This window comes from Python bivittatus, unplaced genomic scaffold, assembly GCF_059951505.1.
Source record: "Python bivittatus isolate LINGU-HERP-01145 unplaced genomic scaffold, Pbiv_v1 ctg000180_np1212, whole genome shotgun sequence".
NCBI lineage: Eukaryota > Metazoa > Chordata > Lepidosauria > Squamata > Pythonidae > Python > Python bivittatus.
Window position 1 is genome coordinate 4,290,673 of NW_028277047.1, and position 20,343 is coordinate 4,311,015.

The window sequence follows — 20,343 nt, forward strand, 5'->3', positions numbered from 1 at the left end:
TTGACGACACAAAATCAATTACTCAATCAATCAATCATGTATGGTGCCTGACTTCACAGGCATTAAGTGCAGAAGGGAGCAATTTACCTTGCTCTGAATTCAAAACAGGCAGGCCGAAGTGCCACCAAAACCATGCTTGGTCCAACAGATCCAGTCCGTGAATTCCCAGGCTTACCCCACCCCAGAGAAACCAAGGCTTGTACAAAGCCTGCGTCCCCAAACACAGTTTATAGCCGCCCCGATCCTTTGATTTCACCTGAATTCTCAAAACCAGGCCAAAAGTGAACATTGACTGTATTTTGTGTGCTTCTAAATCAATGATATAAACCCTCCTCCTGTCTTTATTTCATCCGAGTTTCCCTACGCTACAGTACTGTGTGTTATAATTTGCTGGACGGTCAGATTTTTATACCCCTTTTTATTCTCTTCCCTTTCCTTTTCCCACCTTCGTGGTCTCGATTTCCGTCAGAAAAATCACAACGTCCGGCTTTCTTATCCAAACAGCCAGCTGGAATGAGCGTTTTGTTTTGAATTACATTACTGTACTATCAGAAAGTTAAATTTTGTTTCTACTCTTTACTTAAAAAAAAAAAAAAGGGAGACACCCCTCATATTTCAGGAGCGCCAGGGACATTAAGGCATTGGGCTAGGAGTGGAGGGACGTGGGTTCAAATCCCTCCTCAACCACAGAAGCTCCCAGAGGGGCTTTGGGCCTGTCCCTCTCTCTCAGCCTGAGCTACCTCACAGGGCTGTTGTAAGAAAAATAGGAGAAAGCACTACATAGGCCGCCTCGAGCTCCGAAAGAACGGCGGGATGATGTAATGAATGAAGTAATCAATCAATAAAATTAATTTCAAACGACAAAAGCTGGGGATGGTTAGCACGCCCTATAGGAAGTTTTTTCCTTTCTTTTAAGCACCACACCGCTTGCTTCCTTTAATCCAGTGTTGTCCAAACTTGGCCACTTTAAGATGAGTGGACTTCAACTACCAGAATTCCCCAGCCAGCAGAATTCTGGGAGTTGAAGTCCACTCATCTTAAAGTGGCCAAGTTTGGACAACACTGCTTTAATCCAACGGATTATTTTCACCCACAGCACGGCAGGATCCCCAGAAAAAAGCCAAGCGTCCTGTCGCTAACACAAAACTGATTTATTGGAAGGGGCAAGCGACGGGATAGCACCAAAACTGCAAAGTGTTTAGCAGAAGAGCGGAAGCGTATTCCAAATAACAGCAGCTACCGGCTGGTGGGGAGAGGGGAGGGCAGGGGGAAGAGGGAGAAAAGAGAGAGCCCCTCTACCCATTTCACAGAATTCATTTAAACAACAACATCACAGATAAAACGCGCCCCCCCCACCAGTCGTTTAAAGTGCTAGTGTCCTCAGTATACTATCGGTTAAATATCTAGGGAATTTTCCAAGGGGGGGAAAGGATTCAAGCATGGAGATTCCAGCAAAATAGCCAACAAGCTCCAGAGCTAAAGGACGGAGCTAAATTTCTCGGGCTAAAGTTCAGGGGAGGGAACGGGACGCGGGGAGGGGGGGTGGCTCTAATACCCTGTCCGCATGCCAGCCCCCCCCCATTTATACACGCAGGAAACCTTCATCAGTAGCAATGGTTAGGGGGGCGGCCTTCCTCCTGTCCCCAGGCCACCTTTTATCTTTCTCAGTTCTGCGGGGTGGAGTAAAGGCTGTGGTGATGGCTGCCGGAAACGGCAGCCTGGGAGAACAGAAGGGGGGCGGTGGGAGGGTGGCCCCCGAACCAATCTTGCTCCCCGCTGCGGTTGATCGAGCCGTAATAGCTCCCGCTGCTGGGTCGTCCAGTCAGGCTGAAAAGGAGAACAGAAAACAAGCAGAGGGGTTACAATCATGCCGTGCAGTTTTCCTTCTCCCTCCTCGCTCTCTTTCCTTCTGTGTCATATCCTTTTTTTTTCTTTTTTCTTTTTTTTAGTGTCTGTGTTACTGGAAGGTTTGCTAGCTTGAGGATAAAGGGGGTGGGGGGGCGGTTACCTGCTAGTCAGTCCTTCGTTTTCACACTGCCCAGGATAGTCAAAGAAGTAAGAACGGGAGATACCAAGCTGCCGACTGAAGACGCCACTGGCGCTCTATAACAAGGGAAAAGACAATGAAACCTCTCTTCCCCTGCCCATTAATTTGCTTCTTTGGCTAACTCTCCTCCTGCACAGCAGTGCTTCCTTTCAACAAGGTTCGTTCCAGGAGGTGCACTCACTGGATCTAAGTTCCTAGCCCCTAGCAAACCATACCTCTTCCCCCATTACAGAAGGAACATCCAGTGAAACAGAACAACTCCTCCCCAAAACATTACCCAGAACCATCCAGGGCTCTTTTTTGTTTCCAAGTCCCACTGAGGACTAGCATCATAATTTTTTTTTTTTAAACGACACAGCAGAGATTGCTAGGCTCCTTCTTCGCGAGCCACCAAACGCTGAAATGGGATGTTTCTTAAGCGATGTGTTACTGCTCAGCCCCTCTATTCACGTCCCTGGTCCTCTCCGAATATCCTACTCACCATATCCTGAGCCGGCCTATGGACTCGGAAAAAGCCAACCAGCAGCGTCGTGGGCAGTAACTCCCAGACAAAGAGAATGAGGCCAAAGACGATGTAACCTTGATCCCCGAGATCTGTTATTAGATCGGCCTGGAAGGGGGAAGAGGCTGGGAGGTAAAATGCAGGCTTTGGCCCCCAAATCTTTAAATAGCTAAAAATAAGAAACGGTGCCACCCACCTCGGATTCCAAGCTAGACCGAATGCATTCCCCGATCCAGCTTTCTTAGACAGTATGAAGTAGGGTGCTACCCTCTTAAAAAGAGCTGCGAAATGTCCTTCCCCACATACAAATAAACCCCAGTTTCTTCCCGTGGGCATGGAAGATCCTGCTTGGGCTGCGCCTGCCTTCAGAGGCGAGATGGGCAAAGGCAGAGATTTTGGTGCTCAAGCACCTGAGAAGTTCCGTTCAGCTCAATACTTTCTCTCTTTTCGGGGCCTGGGGGAAATTGCTAGTGGGGGGAGGATGGGAGCTGTGGTTCGAGGGGCCGGAGGTTCCCCCCCAGCAGCTCTTCAGCCTCCAGTGGATTCACCTGGTCGGAAACGTTGTACCAGTCGTAATCGAAGGAGTCAAGCCGGGTGCGAGAAGAGAGCGCCAAGGCGGCAAGGTTGTAGCAAGCTCGGCTGGCGTAGAGCAAGACTATGGTGCCCCCCATGGCTGCCGTCTGGCACAGCGTGGTGCCCTGTTTCAGAAAGAGGCAGACCCATTAGCCCATCAACCTTGGCCACTTTAAGATGGGTGGACTTCAGCTCCCAGAATTCCCCTGCCAGCCTTGGGAAATGGGAGTTGAAGTCCACCCATCTTAAAGTGGCCAAGGTTGAGAAACACTGCATTAGTCATGGGTGAATTATTGTCACATCACATTAAGCCACTTCGAAGTCTGCCTGGTTGATCTTTTGCACAGCACACATGAGCGTGGGGGACTTATCAAGCTGTGGTTTGTTAGCCAGCCACACTCTGGGGCAGAAAGGCGGAGAGACAGTAATTTAATCCAATGTACTTTTTGCATAGCGTTGGCAATGCAGGACTATTATTTCAAATATAATTTACAAACATCTGTATATAAACACAAGATTCCCCCAGCGGCAGGGACAGAACACGGGAAGCCCAAAATGTTGGTCTGGAAAACCTTTGGAGGGGGTCCCAAAGGCAACGGCTGGGGATTGCCAGCCTTGTGGGTTGAGTATAACTAATTATGACTGATTTGAAAAACCACGGTTCAACAAACTACAGTTTATCACGCAAGGTGCCCTCCATCAGCAAAACAGGGGCCTTTCTGTTGACGAGGAGGTCTGATTTCATACTCCCTGGCTAAAAGAAGTGAGGAACAAGGCTAAACATTGTGCAGAAATGAATAGAGAGCGCCATTTCCGGACCTCACCTTGGCTTCCAGATAGATGCGCGTCGAGGGAGACCCACGAGCCACAAGGTACAGGCAGAGGGCAAGAGAGACGGCTCCCAGAACGAAGAGCGAGTCGCTGATGAGAACCCGCGCGAGGACCACGGCCCAGGGCTCAGCCTGGCGTGCCCGCACCAGCACGGCGCACGCCACATTCACCGCCAGGAAGAGGACGCTGGCCCCAAGGCACGCCCCTCGCACCATCAACCTGGGGAAAACAACTCAACGCTGAGAAAAGGGAGCCACAAGGCCCCATCGTCCTCCAGAACGACGAAGCCCCTCTGATCCAGGACTGCTCCCACCCAACACTGCTGGCAATCTCCCACGTAAAGTTCAAAAGTTGCTTTGCCCTGACGCTGCAGCATTGAAAGACATTTCTGGGCAGGAAACAGGTTCAGCCCAGACACCAGACAAATATAGATACTCACAGGCCTTTGATCAGGTCCGGACGATATTTCGCTTTGGCCTTGAAAACCACCTGCAAAGGAGACTGAAATTTACCATTGATTTTTTTGGGGTGTGTGTGTGGGGGGGATTCTTTAAACCTTTAAGCCTTTTCTTTTTCAGTGGCCCCCTTCAATTCTGTTTTGATTGGCAGGCACTGCCCAAGTTTGCTAGAAATGGGAGAAGCAGACTCTGAAGGGAGGAAGGAGTATCATGCGCGAATGGGGCTTGTTGGTTGTGGTTCAGGTTTGCAAACAACGATTTATGGTTTCACATGAAGCGGTGAGCCAGGATCACACAGCACAGTGGTATGATGTGCCCACAAGCCGCTCTGCAGTACAAGGAACCACAAACAGTATTTTAACCTAGTTAAGTGTGTCGGGCAAACCCAGATGCTGTGCACTGGACAGTTAAGGAGAAATAAAGAGAAATAAATTTCTGTCTTTGTTCGCCTGGGGCTACTAAGACTTTTTCCTATTTTTCATGAGGACTAGAAACTTGAAACGCCAAGCATCCTGGGAGACATTTGATGGCCTTCAAGAATCTGGAAGCAAGATTTAATTGTAATCTTCTTCCTCTCTCCCTCAATCCTTATATTTGTACAAAAAACATAAACACTTCTACTAAACATTATATCAGAAGCACTAAAAGGGTAACACGATAACAAGTTCAGTCAGCCTTTCTCAATCCTCCAAATGTTGGACTACAGTCCCCATCATCCCAACCACCACTTGGCTGGGGATGATGGGGGCTAGAGAACGAGAGGGCACCAGATTGTGAAAGGCTTGTAGCGGGGCGTGTGTGTTATCTACCTATTACAAATGGAGGAGCAGAGCAAACAGTGAAACCTTGAGTGACCTTGAAGGTGGCTCCTTTGGGACTTTCTAAATCACAACTCACAGCTTAGATCCAGTTATTAGGAGGTTAAAAAAGGTTGTGCTACAAACCACATTTCAGCTAACCTAGAACAGTTCCGCTCCCTGCCCTTATCTGGTTTGGGGGTCCTCCTCTTTACAACATACTTATTAGTAAGACATACACCATATCTACAAATTCTTACTAGGTGGCAGAATTGCTATCCAGCTGCAATTCCGAAACCCCATTTTTGCCTGTCAGTCACCCCCCACCCCACACTTTCAGCCACAAAGCGACATGCCAATTTTCGCAGGCCTCTGCCCACTGAGATCAACTGGATCTACGCACCAAAGGAGAACGAAGTTCGCAACCTGGGGCGAGCATTTTTAAATAACTAGCTCTCCTGTTATCTTAATTTACTTACTGATAGGCTTTCTGTGGTTTTAATGTGGTCATGACTGCATTATTTATGCCATTTTTACCAGTATATAAATACAGAGGTACTAGCAGTGGAAAATATGAATGCACTGTTCTGAGTTTTTCTCCTGTTTTTAAAAAAACTGCGTCGTGGGTAGAAAAGGAGCTAATCATGCTGTTTTTCATCATCCACTAAATTTAAACCCAAGCTTACAGACCTTTCGTACACATTGAGAGAATTGTCAACATGCTGGTTATAAATACTGGGGATTCTTATCCCCAGAGGAACAGAAAGCGCCCAGTTAAAGAAAACAGGCCTAATTTATAGAAAGAATCAGCCAGCGCATATCGAAATGTACGAGGCCTCTCAAACCCATTTCCCAGGTTGGAGGAACAATAAACCAACAATAAACCAAGATAAATATTTAAGATCTTTTTAAGCCAAAACATACATGTGCCATACAGAACCAAATGCCATTCATGAGAGGTCAGTCTTCGGTGCAAACCAAATTATCCTTTTTACCCACAAGTTCCCAGCTCCAATGCGGTTATGTTGGCATTTACCCAGAAGGCCTAGGGACTAGAGCAGCCATCTTGGCATTTACCCACAACCCTCTGGGTCACATTTTGGCCAGAACCGCATTTACCTGGGCAAAATAGAGATTCATGAGGGTCAAGGTGAAGAACTGGAGGCAGACAGGGCAGCAATACAGCAGCCAAAAGAAGAAGGGGTGCAAGTGGTTGGCCTTGAGGGTGTTCCTGAAGTAGAAGGAGAAGAGGGTCGTGCGTAGGGCGGCCCAGAAGAGGCAGAGGAAGAGGAAGACTGTCTGGTAGCTGAACTTTTTGTGACGGTACAGGAGCACCAGCCAGAGCTGGGCGTAGACCGAGAAGAAAAGCAATGCGTACAGGGCCGTGTAGAGCGTCGTCAGGCCCACCTTGACGGCGGGCGGGAAGGCCGGTGTGAGCCGTGAGGCCGGCACGATGGAGCTGAGGTTGCCCACGGCCTTCTCCATCTTTGCCCGGCTAGGAGGCCGTCATCTCCCAGAACGCAGGGAGAGGGGGGTTGCGCCCCCACTGCAGCCCCCTCTCTTGGCCAGAGCAGCTGCCCCCGCAGGAAGGGGGGGTTACATCCTTTGGGGCAGTGGGGGGCTGGCCCCTCCAGCGGCAGAATCAAAGCACGCCTGCCCGTTCCATGAGCGATCTCGGCGGGGAGACGGGCGAGGGGCAGCCGAGGGTCAGGGGTCTTCCTCTCCGGACCCCCTCGCAGGGCGTGGACAAGGGGACAGCCCCCTTCTGTTCCAGCACGGAGCCCGTCCAGGATCTACAAGAGAAAGACACAAGACATTGGGGAGCTTCTTTCAAGCTGGGGCCCCGAGTTCCCTGCTGCCCCACCTTTACCCCGAGGACCCTGGGGTCCTCAGCCCTGGCCCCCGCCCCAACCCTCAGAGGGCTGGGACCCCAACCCCCCAGGCCCCAAATCCTGGACCCCCACTCCTCCCTGCTCCCACCCTCGCCATGCCTGGGTCCCTTGGGAGCCTCCCAACTCTCCCTGAAGCCCTCCCTCCTCGGCCCCTGCCGCTCTCGGCCCCCCAGCCTTCCTTCTCGGGTCTGAGCGCCTTGAACCCCCTTTTCCCCCTCCTTCCCGGACAGCTGTGCCCCCCTCGGACGCCTGGGTCCCTTGTTGCCTCCCCAGATACCTGGTTCCCTTAACCCTCCCCTGCTCTCTCGGGCCCCTGGGTCCCCGGCTGCCTCTCTGGCTCCCCTGCCCCAAATGTGGGGTGGGGGAGAAGACGCCCCCCAAGTCCAGGACAGCCCCAACTGCGCGACTTCCCAGCAGCTCCGAGCTGCGCAAAGTGCGTAGGCCCCGCCCCCTTCCTCGCTGCACCGGCTCGGCGTGCCGGAAGTGACGCTTCCGCCGGCCGCCGTCTCTTTTCACTTGCGCCAAGGGCGTAGAGCGGGATGGTGAATGGCAAGCGCCGGGGAGAGGGGATCTGACTAGAGCGACGGCGCTCTTTCCGGCCCGCCATCTTAAAGGCGGGCACTTGTGCTCGCCTATTAATGGCAGGGTTATCCACACCCCGGAAGTGCCGCACGCTAAAGGCTCCTCCTGGTTCTGTCCTCTGCTCCCGAATGCAACTCTACCCTTTGGACCCTTCGTTCCACTTTACCCGTTTTCCACTTACATTCATAAATTCCTGCTTATGTAGTTTAGCGACCCCCGCTCTCCTCCCCCCCTGAAAAATTTATTCTGTAAATGCAATAGCTCTCGGTTGGAGTCGGGCGGTGTCTCAATCAAATAAATTAAATTAAATTATTACAATTCACCAATGGCCTGATCTCCAGCAGTGAAATGCTTGGAATTAAGGCAGGCTTTTACGATGCAGAAGCATTAAGAAGAGTGATTTGGCATTTCAAAGAAGGAGCGAGAGAAAAACAATAAGTACATACTATTAGGAAATTTAAGGGCGGGGACTGTAAGAATTTCACTTAATAGTATAACAGAACTGCTTTAAAGAAAATGGCCAAGGGTATTTTTTGGCAACACCCAATAATTAATTTCTCACCTAACATGGAACAGAGGAAGAATCTTGATTCTAGTAATATGAGCCTTATCATACAGCAAAAACCTGAAGCTTCACCCACTTATTCTCCATTTATTTATTCGCCATTTATTTGGTTCATGGGGTCACGACGAGTCGGACACGACTTAACAACTGAACAACAACAAAATAGTTCTGGATGAACAGACATTCCTCTGTTTGCTGACAAGATCTGGCTAAACTTGTGGAAGGAAAAGCTTCAACAAAGTGATGTCAGTGGCTCTTCTATGCAACCTGGCATGCCATTTATTTTGCTCAATAATTGCCTATTCCCTACTTGGATTTCAGCCACCTTTAAAAGGTTTCATCTAAAAGCGGAAGAAATCACAGCCATGACTGGATTTCATAAATTTAAATACGGAGCCGTCTTCCCAAGTATCAACTGATGTGGTGGCTAATCTCTGGAGGTGTTGGATTACAACTCCTATCATCCTCTGAGGAGGTCAGCGCCCCGACCTTGTCCTTTTTTAAAGTGCAGCAAAACCAAAGCATTCTGCAGCACCTTTAACACTTATAATTGTGGCGTAAAATATTGTGGGGCTGAAGAAATGAAACCTAGCCAGAATTTCACTGCACTTTAAAAAAGGACAAGAGACAAATATAGTGAAGGAAGATGGGAGGGAGGGAGAAAGAAAAGGAAAGGAAAGGAGGGAGGGAGGGAGGGAGGGAAGAAAGGGAAGAGAGGGAGCGGAAGGGAAAGGAAGAAGGGAGGGAGGGAAGAAAGGAGAAGGAAGGAAGGAAGGAAGGAAGGAAGGAAGGAAGGAAGGAAGGGAGGGAGGGAGGGAGGGAGGGAGGGAGGAAGGAAGGAAGGAAGGAAGGAAGGAAGGAAGGAAGGAAGGAAGGAAGGAAGGAAGGAAATGATATAGATAGACAGGAGGGAGGGGGAAGGAAAGACGGAAGGACCGAAGGAAGGAAGGAAGGAAGGAAGGAAGGAAGGAGGGAGGAAGGGAGGGAGGGAGGGAAGAAAGGAGAAGGAAGGACGGAAGGGAGGGAGGGAGGGAGGGAGGGAGGGAGGGAGGAAGGAAGGAAGGAAGGAAGGAAATGATATAGATAGACAGGAGGGAGGGGGAAGGAAAGACGGAAGGACCGAAGGAAGGAAGGAAGGAAGGAAGGAGGGAGGGAGGGAGGGAAGAGAGGGAAGAGAGGGAGCGGAAGGGAAAGGAAAAAGGGAGGGAGGGAAGAAAGGAGAAGGAAGGAAGGAAGGAAGGAAGGAAGGAAGGAAGGAAGGAAGGAAGGAAGGAAGGAAGGAAGGGAAGAGAGGGAGCGGAAGGGAAAGGAGGGAGGGAGGGAGGGAAGGAAGGAAGGAAAAGGAGGGAGGGAGGGAAGAAAGGGGAGAGAAGGAGAGAGGGAGGGAGGGAAGGGAAGAAAGGAGGGAGGGAGGGAGGGAGGGAGGGAGGGAAGAAAGGAGAGAGAAGGAAGGTGGGAGGGAGGGAGGGAGGGAGGAAGGGAAAGAGGGGAAGGGGGGAGAAAAAGAAAAAGAAAAAGAAAAAGAAAAAGAAAAAGAAAAAGAAAAAGAAAAAGAAAAAGAAAAAGAAAAAGAAAAAGAAAGGACCGCAGAAGCACCGTCGCAACCGCCCCTTCGTGGGAAAATCCCCTCCCCGCATTACGGCAGGGAACCCAGAGACGAGCGGGAGGGGTCGAGGTCCCCGGGGGGCGGAGCCTCCGTCCTGGCCGCCCCCTCTGACGCCTCCGCTCCTGATTGGGCCCGGGCGCTGGCAGTTCTCTATCGCCCTGGCGACTCCGGCTGGGTCTCCGCTCGCGGTAAACAGGAGGGAGGGCGCCGGGAGAGCGGCTCGCCTTTAGGTAAGCGCCGGGGAGCCCGGGGGGGGGGCGGCCGAGCGGGGCGGGGGGCGGATTTGGGGCGGATTTGGGGCGGGGGGAATGGGCTCCCCCCGGGCAGGGGGCGAAAGGGGCGCCGGCTTGGCTTTGCCTTGCCGAGGAAGCGTCCCGAGCAGGAAGCGTGCAAAAATTGGGGTGGGGGGCGGCCCGGTCTCCGCAGTTGGGGTGGGGGCAGGGCGCAAGCGGGCGGGAGCGGGGCGCGTGCAGGGGCTGGGCGGGGGCGGCGGGGCAGGGGGATCCGGGCTTTGCAGGCGGAGGGGGCGGTTTGCATGTGCAGCCGCGGGCATCTCCGGCCGGCGGAGGGGAGACTTTGCCCGGCCCCGCGGGAGCGCGGCGTGCCAGGGAGCCTCGCCCCCGGGGGCGTCTGCTGCGGGCACTGCCCGCCCCAAGGTGTTGCGGGACCGCACCTGGGCAGATGGGCGAGGAGGGCAGGAGAGCGTCGGGGTGCCCGCGCGCGGGGCACAGCGTCGTCGTCCCGGTGCCAGCCTGCGCTGCTGCGGGCGGGGCCGGCGGGCCCTTCCCTGGCGTGGGCGACCACGCCGGGCCGACCCGGACCCGGCCACGGCTTGGCCAAACGTGAGAACCCGGCCGGTCCCCCGGCCCGGCCCTGCCAGCCTGCCAGTCTCTCGCCGGAGGAGGGGCAGGGACGTTCCCAGGTTTCGTGAGCTCATGGTGTGAGTCAGGCGGGCTGTGGAGTTGGAGCCCCGCGGCTTCCTGGTTCCTGGCTCAGCCCTGAGTTGCCATCCTAGCTTGGCCCCCGGGAATCTGGGTCCACACCGACACAAAGGAGTGGGTCACTTGAGATTCCGGGGGTTGTGGGAACCCTGCCCTTGTGGGTGAATCCGGCCTGCCGTGAGGCTAGAAAAGGGTTGGTTGGCATCGCTGACAGGCTTGGGGAGCATCATCAGGTTGTGTTAACCAGGTTGAGGTTGTAACACAGCATTTCCAGGAGAGCAGCATTTCTGCAAAGCAGCCCCTTTTAAGATGCCTGGGCTTCAACTCCCAGAATTCCCCCGCTGGCGGGGGAATTCTGGGAGTTGAAGTCCACCCATCTTCAAAGGGGCTGGAATGGAGCAGCACCGGGCTAGAGAGACAAATGGTCTCACCCAAAGCTTGGGAAGAGGCTACCGATCTGTGTCCAAAGCAACGAATCCGACAAGCCGAGGATCTGACTCTGAACATTGGGATGTTACATTCTGGAGCCAACGTTGCTTTTGATCGTGGTGCCCCTTTCTTTCTCGTAGCCAGGCCAGTAACACTCAGCCTTCTGGAGCGCATTGAGCTCAGAGACAGGGGCAATGCCAGCCCCCTGATCATGTTCCGGATTTCTGAATTCCAAGATGAGACTTTCCCCGCCGATGAGAAGGACCCGACTGATCTCAGGCTGAGCGCCGGAGGGGCCAAAGATCTCAACAGTCCGTCTCATGAGAATCCAGGTGAGGATGGGTGGAGGGCTTCTACCTAGCGCATGATTTCCCACATGTGAGCTGTCCTGTGGGTTTTTACCCAGTGCGAGAGAACAGCCCTGGTTAAGCCCTGGTGTGCTTCGTCGCGGTCTCTCAGCTAAACCGCAGCACGGGTTCACACAAGAGGCTGCTGGAAACCGGCAAGATGCAGACAGCAATCTATCTTCAGGCTGCGGCACGTTTCAGCCTGAGAGCTTGAAAATTGGTCCAATGTACCACAATCGGGGTGGATGATCTGTGATCTTTGGTTTCGTTTTAAGTTGCCCTTGGATGGCCAATTTTAAGTCTGCTGGGTGGGGAAGAAGAGACAAAAGGGAATTTTGGAATATCCAAATCCCCAAATGTTGGGGATAGGCCATGCCCAGCGCTGACTTCCATACAAGGTTGATGTGACCCTGTTCTTGTCTCATCTAAAATCTGAGCTATGCAATGTACAATTTGAACGGGGCTGCTGGCAAGAGCGAAATGCTGTATCTCCTGATTAAAGCCCATTAAGTGGAAATTGTGCCGGTCCAGCTGAGCGTACAACTGGAACCTCCCCCCCTCTCATTCAGCTGCAATCTTAAACCCACCCCCTCTAGACTCGTGGGATTTCCCTGGGTGGAAATCCCTATCAAATCGGGCTCCGACTGTTCACCTGATGGACTAGTAACTTTGTTAGTGCATCGTGACCTCTCTTAAACTATTTCTTGCTTTCTCCCTCTGCTAGAACTGAGACGCCGTATTGGGTCAGACCCTCCTTTGCTAGATTCAGAGACCTCAGATGAGGTGGGGGCGTTCCGGGCACGTTCACGTTCTGCCCCTCCAATCTTATGGGCTGCTCAGCGATACGGGCGGGAGCTACGCAGGATGAGCGATGAGTTCCATGGTGCACTCCAGGTAAGGCTGGCATGGTGCAGGGAGATAAACATGGCAAACAAGGAACGATCCTTACATTTAGAGAACTCTTGCAAAAGAGAATTACTAGGAGAATAACCTCCCCCAAGGCTGGTTCGCCCATTATCCTAAACCGTGGTTTACAGAATCCCCTCTCTCACCCGGGTTCTGGGTCTGCCAAATTCAGCTTTAGAAACAACGGCTTATTCCAAGTCAAGCCTACCCACATCTTGGCTGAAAGCAACCGGGGGGGGGGGGGGGGGGCTGAAGCTTTGGCTTGATTGAATACATTTCAAAAAGGGAAAATCGCAACGGATCTTCCTTTCGCTCTGCTGAAATCAGAGCCCCTTAAAGAGAGGAAAAAATCAACCACGATGGGCACAAAGGCAACGTTGTGCCAATCGGCAGAGCGCTAATCTGTAGGTCCGTCAGCCCGCGCTTTCCTCGTTCTCTTGCAGAAGCTGCCGCGCCCGAAAAGTGCGGGGACCTGCTCCCACATGGATCGCACACCCAGTTGGAAGGACACTCTGCGTTCCTGGTGGCGCCGCAGCTGCCCTGACAACGGCCCGTCCGGATGTTAACCGGGTTTTGCTGCTATCTGTTACAGGGGGGAAGAGGGGAGGGGGCAATCAATGTGGCGGGGTTGCGACAGCACAGTCTTTCCTCTGGGGCACCTCAAAATTACCCAGGGTGCCCAGCTCTTTCCGTAGCACTTCCATTCCTTATCCCCCTACAAGAAGTTTACTCAAGACCTCACACTATGGCACGTGCCAGATTTTTACCTCCCACCCTGGATCAAATTCTTCCCCACCCCCCAATATCCAACACCCTTAATTTTCCAGGAACCACATTCTCTCCTTCCTAGAGAGTTGAGTGAATACCCCTTTTTAACAAGACAAAAACCACGGGGTTGTTTCTCACGTACACTCTCTGTTTCATTTTTATTTGCTTGGTTCCTAAAGAAAAAAATGTATATAAACTTTTATTAAAGGTTGTTACTTCTGGCTTCTCACCGGCCATGGCTTCAGCCTCTTACAATCTTCCTCGTCACAATCTCCCAACAGATCCCATCACAAAAATAGCCTGGTGTTCATAAACCACGTTAATTCATGGTTGGGTCAGCCAGGAGGAATTTAGGGTCATCAAACCATAAATTAACCACCTATGCTAGGACCTTACAAACATCAAGTCGCAGAATAGGAAGCTGCGTTTAAGCTAGAGTTCCCCAAGGTGGTTGATGGGGACCCCAAGGGTTAACAGGATTATCCATTATTTTCGTCGTCTTTTCTTCTTCATACTACTATTAGTTAAAGTAGTATTTATTAAATTAATTTCATATAATAAATGTTTGGAGGCCAGCGAACAATCTGAAACTTCACGAAGGGGTCGATGAGCTGAAGCGTTTGGGGGCCCCTGGTTTAAGCCACGCCTAAAGTTTAAGCCGAAACTTTGCTAGTGTCCCGCCCAGGCCAGCTTGCTAAGCCACCCCACTCGGATCCCAGCAAAAACGTTTCCCGCAATCCAGGCTCCGCAGTTTCTCCATTTCGGCTTGGCTCAAGGCCCATGACCAGAGCTGGCCGTTTTCAGCCACGCGGCGGGGAGATGCTGACTTCGGGATCACGCTGACGCCCTGCTGGAGGGCCCAGCGTAGTAAGACCTGGGCGGGCGTGCGACTGTGCTGCCGGGCTACAGCCTCCACTTCCGGATGCCCTACCAGCTGACCGGTGCCCAGCGAGGAATAAGCTTGCAAGTGGATGCCGTTCCGGCTGCAAAATTCGAGAAGCTCCAGCTGTGCCAGCTCAGGGTGGAATTCCACCTGCAGGACAGCGGGCCTCACCCTGCAGTGGCCCAGCAGTTCCTGAAGGTGCTGGAGGGTATAGTTGGAGACGCCGATTGCCCGCAGCTTGCCAGCTTCATGCAACCTCTCCAAGGCTCGCCAACTCTGGAGCCGGCGTTCCCGGTTCCCGGCGTCCTCCTGGGGCTGGCCTTGAGTTCCTGGCCAGTGGATAAGGTAGAGATCCAGGTAATTGCAGTCTAGGTCTTGCAAACTGCGAAGGCAGGCCCTTTGGGCAGCTTCTACTCCATGATCCCTTGGGCTCAGCTTGCTGGTCAGGAAAAGGTCCTCGCGAGCGAGACGGTGGCGTGGCAGCAATTCCCGGAGCACTCGCCCCAGGGCGGCCTCGTTGCCATAGACGGCGGCTGTATCCACCAAGCGGTAGCCGTTCTCCAGAGCAGCATCCAGGCTGACGCGGATTGCCTCGTCCCCCTGAAGGCGGAAGGTGCCGAGGCCCAGAAGGGGCATGGGGGTTGCGGTATTTAACCACACGGTACGTTCTGGCAGCCTAAAAGGAGCAGAATCGAATCCTTGTTTCTGCAGCCCATCCAGGGCCCTAACCCTTGATTCTATAGAAATTCCCCAGCTGGGGAGCGAGTTCCGTTCCCAAGATCTGTCCTTAAGTTGAATTTGTACGTAAGTCGGAACAATATTCTTATATAATACTGTATAACTCAGTGTTTCTCAACCTTGGCAACTTGAAGAGGTGTGGACTTCAACTCCCAGGATTCCCCAGCCAGCCATGCTATCTGGGGAATCCTGGGAGTTGAAGTCCACACCTCTTCAAGTTGCCAAGGTTGAGAAACACTGATATAAGTAGTATTGCATAATGAACTCCAGCCATTGTGTATTTAACTCAAATTTTGCTACAATAGGCTCAATTCTTAGCTATGGGTCATCCGCCAACCAGGGGTTTTTAACCCAGGGACTCCCTGTAGTCATTTTTTTTTAATAGCTGCCAAGCTAGCATTGACTTTCAGCCTCCTTTTTATATCACTGTGAGCCGGAGATATTTCTAGGAAATTAAAATATTGGTGCTTGGACTGGATTGCTCCCACTTTTCCAAGAAAAAAAGCAAGCTGGCCAGCACCGGGGGCAGGAAGGGCGTCTTTCCCACACGAATGCATTTTACAACTGACTGTGGGAAAGAGGTAAAATCACCTTCAACCTGGGCTGCCGTCGTGGCTAAACAGAGTTATGCTGGCCAGCACGTGGACGCGGTCCGCCTCGTGGATGTTTTTCAGCTTCCCATTGTAGCCTGCAGCTTTGGTATCTCCTGGTGGTGCCCCATCCAGTGCCCAGGTTTGGCTGCAGCTTTTTCAAAACTGGACTGAACAACAGGAGGGGTAGAAGCCAAACCCTGCAGGCTCCCTTTGGCTACCGAATGGCTTTGATTGATTGATTGATTGATTGAGCAACTCCAACAGACTGTGGGCCATGCAAGAGGGCAGCAAGCACGCCCTCTAGCGGCTCGGTTGGGCCACTGCACCCGTAAAGGGCATTGGTAGCCCAGCCGGAAAAGCCTGCCCTCTAGTGGCTCACCTTGGCCACTGCTCCCATCTGGCACCACCTTCTCAGAGGAACCCATTGTAGGAAAAGGCGCAAGCTTTCGGGAGCTGCAGCGCGCTTCGTCAGTCAAGGCCCGCCGTCCACAGAAAGGGGGGGGCTCGCACAGGGCCGCCAAACGTCTGCTCCCGGGGGGGGGAGAGCATTGCACGAGGCAAGGAAGCGCTCTTCCTCGCGAGCAAGTCGCTCTGCAAGCGCTGGGGCTCGGCCCCGATCCTCTTGGGAACCCACTCGCGGCAGCGCGGAAACCAAGATGTCCATGGTTTAGCCATGTTGGGCTAAAGGTGGCTGAGCCAGCAAGCCACCTTTCGGCCAGCTTGAGCTTACGCGCCCTCCGCGAACCCCAACCGGGCCTTGCTTTCCCGCAGAGCTGCTCCTCTGCCGCCCTCCCCCTCCCCTTTCTTCGCAAAAGGGGCGAGAAGACCCCGCGCCCCCCCCCCCGCCTTACCAAGACGCAGGAAGCGCCCGCTCCGTGGACTGCATGGCTGATCAACAAGGCAAGGGGGCGGGGCCCGCGGCCGGGATGATAGGCGGAGCGGCCACCCAATCGGCGCGAGAGGAAGAGAAGGAGAACCTGGGGAAAGGGGCGGGATCAAAAAGAGAGAGAGAGAAAGAGGCGTGCGGGCGCCGCGAGATTGACTTCTCGTGCTCATTCGAATTCTAGTTTCCGTTGCTCACAGGGTGGGCAGCATGAGCTTTGTAGTCCGCCGAGACACCCCTCTCCGAATGGGTAGAGCCGGAGCAGGACGGCCCGCAATCCGGCGTTAGTTCTTTGCGCGTGCAACTGAATTATACGATGGACTGTCGCGGTCCGCGCGCGTGGGTTTGGGGCCGGGTCAGGTGCGTCGTGCGAACGCGACCCTAACCCGGGTCACTCCCATCTCCAACGGGGCGGCTGAGTAAACCCGGGTTTGGGTGCACCGGAAGGCGGCGGCTGCTTTTCAACCAAGGTTAGCCGGGACCAGCTTTGTGGTGGGTTTGCCCAGGCTCGGCTTCTCGGGTGAAGAGAAGCCTGGCAAACCGGATAAACTGAACCCACCGTGCTGAATTAACCACGGATAAGGGAGTCGTGTGCAGATAACCCATGTTGTACGAAGCCAGCCCAGATCTGCTTCTGGATATCAGTCCTGCTTACCCGGAAAAGTGGATTGAGGTCTTCTTGGCTGGCTTCAGAGAACCCACAGCCGCCTCTGGCTTTGAGGGAGTAGGAAAAAACGAGAAAGAAAAATAAGCAATGGACAAAATGAGAAACAAAATTAAACCCAAACAGAAACTAAAATAGACACTATAAAACAAATATACTCATTAGAGCAGTGTTTCTCAACCTTGGCGACTTTAAGATGTGTGGACTTCAACTCCCAGAATTCCCCAGCCAGCCCTGCTGGCCAGGGAATTCTGGGAGTTGAAGTCCACTCATCTTAAAGTGGCCAAGTTTGGACAACACTGCATTAGAGAAAGAGAGATATTCACCACATCCATAATGCACACATATATCCTATATATATTTACACACACACACACACACACACGCCCCGGAAAAGCCATTCTTTTACTAATGACATAGATTAACTATGGATAATCATACAGTACTGTAATGACCTACTCAGTTTGGTTAAGGCATCAGGCTAGAAACCCAGAGAGGGTGAGTTTTAATCCCACCTTAGGCACAAAGCCAGCTGGGTGACCTTGGGCCAGTCCCCCTCTCTCAGCCCTAGGAAGGAAGCAATGGCAAACCATTCTGAAAAACCTCGCCAAGAAAACTGCGAGGACTTGTCCAGGCAGTTGCCAGGAGTCAACACGGACCTGAAGGCACCCCCCCCCACCCAAAATCATCATGATCATGGAGAAAATCTATCCACAGTTAGTCCTTGACTTACGACCAGTTGTTCAGCAACCGTTCAAAGTTATGGCGGCACTGAACGACCCTGCCTGAAGTTGCGGCCATTGCAGTGTCCCCACGGTCATGTGATCAAAATTGGCAGCCTGCCCACACTTACAACTGCAGGGAGGCTTCGACTCCCCCCACCTGCCTATCTCCCCCCATCTATGCCCTTTTAGCCACCTGCCGCCCTGCAGTCCGCCACCCAGCTGACCTTGCCATCTTCTTGCTCCCGCTGCTGATGAGGCGTGCCCTAGGCCACCCATCCCAGTGCCAGCCTAGACTAGGGTGTTGTGTGAATTTGCCCTTATGTTCTGGGTGTACACTGCTTTGTGGAATGATCATCAGCAGAACATCTGCCTATAGAAGGGCTTGGTGGGTGGATAAAAATGCCCGATTGTCTCAACATCTGGCTGTGTGACCAACAATAATAGTAATCTGAACCACCTGGAGGCCTTAGAAGACCCAACCTCTGGTTTATGATGGCCAGATGTTCAGCTGCAGATCTCTCCAAGGGGGCAGGGATGGGACAGATATCCTTCCTCTTTGGCAGGGGGACAGATATCCTTTCCTGCAGTTCTGCATCCCAGAGCTTGTGACCCTCTGTACAGTTTAATCCCTATTATTATTACTTATCACCATTCTTAAACTCAAATTACAACATCTCCAGAAAACCTTGCCAAGGAGAAGCTAAGTCAACCTTCCAATAAAAGAGGGTGCCTTAACCTTGGCAACTTTAAGAGGGATGGACTTCAACTCCCAGAATTCCCCAGCCAGCAAGGCTGGCTGGGGAATCTGGCTGGGGAATTCTGGGAGTTGAAGTCCACCCCTCTTAAAGTTGCCAAGGTTGAGGAACCCTGCAATAAAACACCCCCGGCTATAGCTTTGACAGCACCCGGCAGAGCTGCTGTGAAGTCGAAGGTTTTTGGCAAAACTTTCCTGTCGCTTTCTCGCCCTTCCCTGCCAACAAACCAGCTTCAAACCGCGGCTTGCTAAAAAAAAGAACCGCTCCGCGTGCGGAGAAGTGGCGTGGAACGGCCAGCAGAGGGCGCCAGAGGCCGCTTTTTGGGGCGAGAAACGCAGTTTTTCGGGGAAATAGAAATATGGAAGAGGGAAATATAAGCTGTATTAAACCCCTGGCTCACTTGGGATGAAAAGAGTGCAAAAGAAGCAACGGGCCGCTTTTTCTCCTTTTTAATTGCCTCGCTCTTTCTTCTTGCTACGCTGATCCAACAATCGGGGGGCGGGGGAGAAACCTAATGCTGATTGCTTGATTGATCTCCTAGCCTGCGGTGGGCTTTCCTCCTCCTTTCAAGCCCCCCACCCCAAAAAAGCTCCTTCCCCAACCCGTTTCTCCCCCCTCCTCTCCCTTCTAAATCTGCGGGGGGGGGGGTCCCAGCTGCCAGGGAAGTGGGGAACCGGCCTCCCCCCCCTCCAATCTCGCCAGTTCTGCTGTGCAACTCGGTGTTTTTTTTCCCTTCCTCTGCACGGAGACTGGAGCGCGCGCAGCTTTGCAGCTGCAAAAATGGGCAACCGATGCAATTAACCGGGGTGTTTGGGATTGGGGGGGGAGGGCGAGAGGGTGCAGCTGGAGCCGAAGTTGTCCCCCTCCCCGCGTTTCTCCTCCCCCCCCTTCCCTCCGCCTTCCAGCCCCCACATCTTGGCACGGAGCAGCCGGCAGAGAAGACGCCGCAGCCAGAAGCGAAGAATTCAGGCTGCGTGCGCGGAATGCAGAAGCCATCCCGGCGGCGAAGCGCCCCCTAGCGACAGCCAATGGGAACTGGAAGGATGAGTGGGGGGGATGATGGGGGGGGGTCCCTCTCCTGCAGAGGGATTGAGCCCATGCTCCCATCCTCCTCGCCGCTTGAGCGTCGAGCGAGAGCGAAAAGGGCGACGTTGCTGGGGTGCCAAAGCGGTGCTGGAGTTGCAGGCCCCGTCCCCCGGGGACAAGCCTTCCTTGCAGGGGGGTCTCCGCCTCTCCTGGACCGCCCCGTTGCCTTTGTAGCTCGCCTTTCCCCCAGGGCGATGCTCAAAAGACTCCCGCCGCGCACGGTGTTGGGGTCCAACGACAACCCCGCGAGGTCGGCCGGGCCGGGCGCCGGGTTCTAAGTCCCAGAGCTTCCCCCGCCGGCTTCGTAGCTGGAGCAGAAGCCGGCGTGGAAACCAAGCGTGCCGCTGGACGGACTACAAGCCCCAGCAGCCGCGGCCCGCGAGGCAAAAGACTGCAAATCCCAGCTGCAGTCCGGCGGAAGGTACAAGGGGGCCCCCTCCGCTCTGACCCCTGCATTGGCGCGTGTCGTTCAGGGGCCCCTTCGCCCCTCTTCTGAATGCGCGCCGAGTCGCAAACGGAGCCAACTCGGGCCGCAGAAGAAAGTCGCCCCGTTTAATAAAACCAAATCCAGCTTAGGAACGTCGTGCGAACGCACCTGCTCCTTCTCGCCCCCATCGGGGGAGAAGCGTCGTGCGGATGCACGAACCCGGCTTATTTTCTTTATTTTTCTCTCCCCTTCTGCTCTACTCTCTTTCCAGGACGGGGTCTGCGGGGGGGGGGGGGGGGGAGGATGCTGCAAATTTAGCTCTTCCTCCTTCGACCGGCGGCGGCG

General features: G+C 53.4%; 3 protein-coding genes across 3 annotated transcripts; 1 reads left to right on the forward strand and 2 right to left on the reverse strand.

The window, feature by feature from the left end:
* Positions 1 to 1,132: 1,132 nt before the first annotated feature.
* Positions 1,133 to 7,561, reverse strand: GPR137 (G protein-coupled receptor 137). Its single transcript, XM_007434370.4, has 8 exons — positions 7,378 to 7,561; positions 6,328 to 7,001; positions 4,393 to 4,442; positions 3,947 to 4,172; positions 3,098 to 3,247; positions 2,529 to 2,657; positions 2,009 to 2,103; positions 1,133 to 1,827 (listed from the first exon to the last, which is right to left on the reverse strand). Exons 2-8 carry the CDS (start codon positions 6,691 to 6,693, stop codon positions 1,665 to 1,667), a joined length of 1,179 nt encoding a protein of 392 aa, XP_007434432.2. The 5' UTR covers positions 6,694 to 7,001; positions 7,378 to 7,561; the 3' UTR covers positions 1,133 to 1,664.
* Positions 7,562 to 9,982: 2,421 nt separating this feature from the next.
* BAD (BCL2 associated agonist of cell death) lies at positions 9,983 to 13,279 on the forward strand. The gene is made up of 4 exons (XM_088137350.1): positions 9,983 to 10,083; positions 11,364 to 11,555; positions 12,295 to 12,464; positions 12,920 to 13,279. Exons 2-4 carry the CDS (start codon positions 11,435 to 11,437, stop codon positions 13,040 to 13,042), a joined length of 414 nt encoding a protein of 137 aa, XP_087993476.1. The 5' UTR covers positions 9,983 to 10,083; positions 11,364 to 11,434; the 3' UTR covers positions 13,043 to 13,279.
* A 26-nt stretch (positions 13,280 to 13,305) lies between these two features.
* LOC103065012 (uncharacterized) lies at positions 13,306 to 16,409 on the reverse strand. Its single transcript, XM_007434369.4, has 2 exons — positions 16,310 to 16,409; positions 13,306 to 14,803 (listed from the first exon to the last, which is right to left on the reverse strand). The coding sequence occupies exons 1-2, from the start codon at positions 16,342 to 16,344 to the stop codon at positions 13,939 to 13,941; spliced, it is 900 nt and encodes a 299-aa protein (XP_007434431.2). The 5' UTR covers positions 16,345 to 16,409; the 3' UTR covers positions 13,306 to 13,938.
* Between the last annotated feature and the right edge of the window lie 3,934 nt (positions 16,410 to 20,343).

Coding starts and splice junctions, on each gene's coding strand:
- LOC103065012 (XM_007434369.4), bottom strand. CDS start 16,344: ATGCAGTCCACGGAGCGGGCGCTTCCTGCGTCTTG. Junction 14,804..16,309: donor CGGGCGCTTCCTGCGTCTTG/GTAAGGCGGGGG, acceptor TGCTCCTTTTAG/GCTGCCAGAACGTACCGTGT.
- BAD (XM_088137350.1), top strand. CDS start 11,435: ATGTTCCGGATTTCTGAATTCCAAGATGAGACTTTCCCCGCCGATGAG. Junction 11,556..12,294: donor TCCGTCTCATGAGAATCCAG/GTGAGGATGGGT, acceptor TCCCTCTGCTAG/AACTGAGACGCCGTATTGGG. Junction 12,465..12,919: donor AGTTCCATGGTGCACTCCAG/GTAAGGCTGGCA, acceptor GTTCTCTTGCAG/AAGCTGCCGCGCCCGAAAAG.
- GPR137 (XM_007434370.4), bottom strand. CDS start 6,693: ATGGAGAAGGCCGTGGGCAACCTCAGCTCCATCGTGCCGGCCTCACGG. Junction 4,443..6,327: donor TGAATCTCTATTTTGCCCAG/GTAAATGCGGTT, acceptor TCTCCTTTGCAG/GTGGTTTTCAAGGCCAAAGC. Junction 2,658..3,097: donor GGTACAACGTTTCCGACCAG/GTGAATCCACTG, acceptor TCCCCCTTCCAG/GCCGATCTAATAACAGATCT.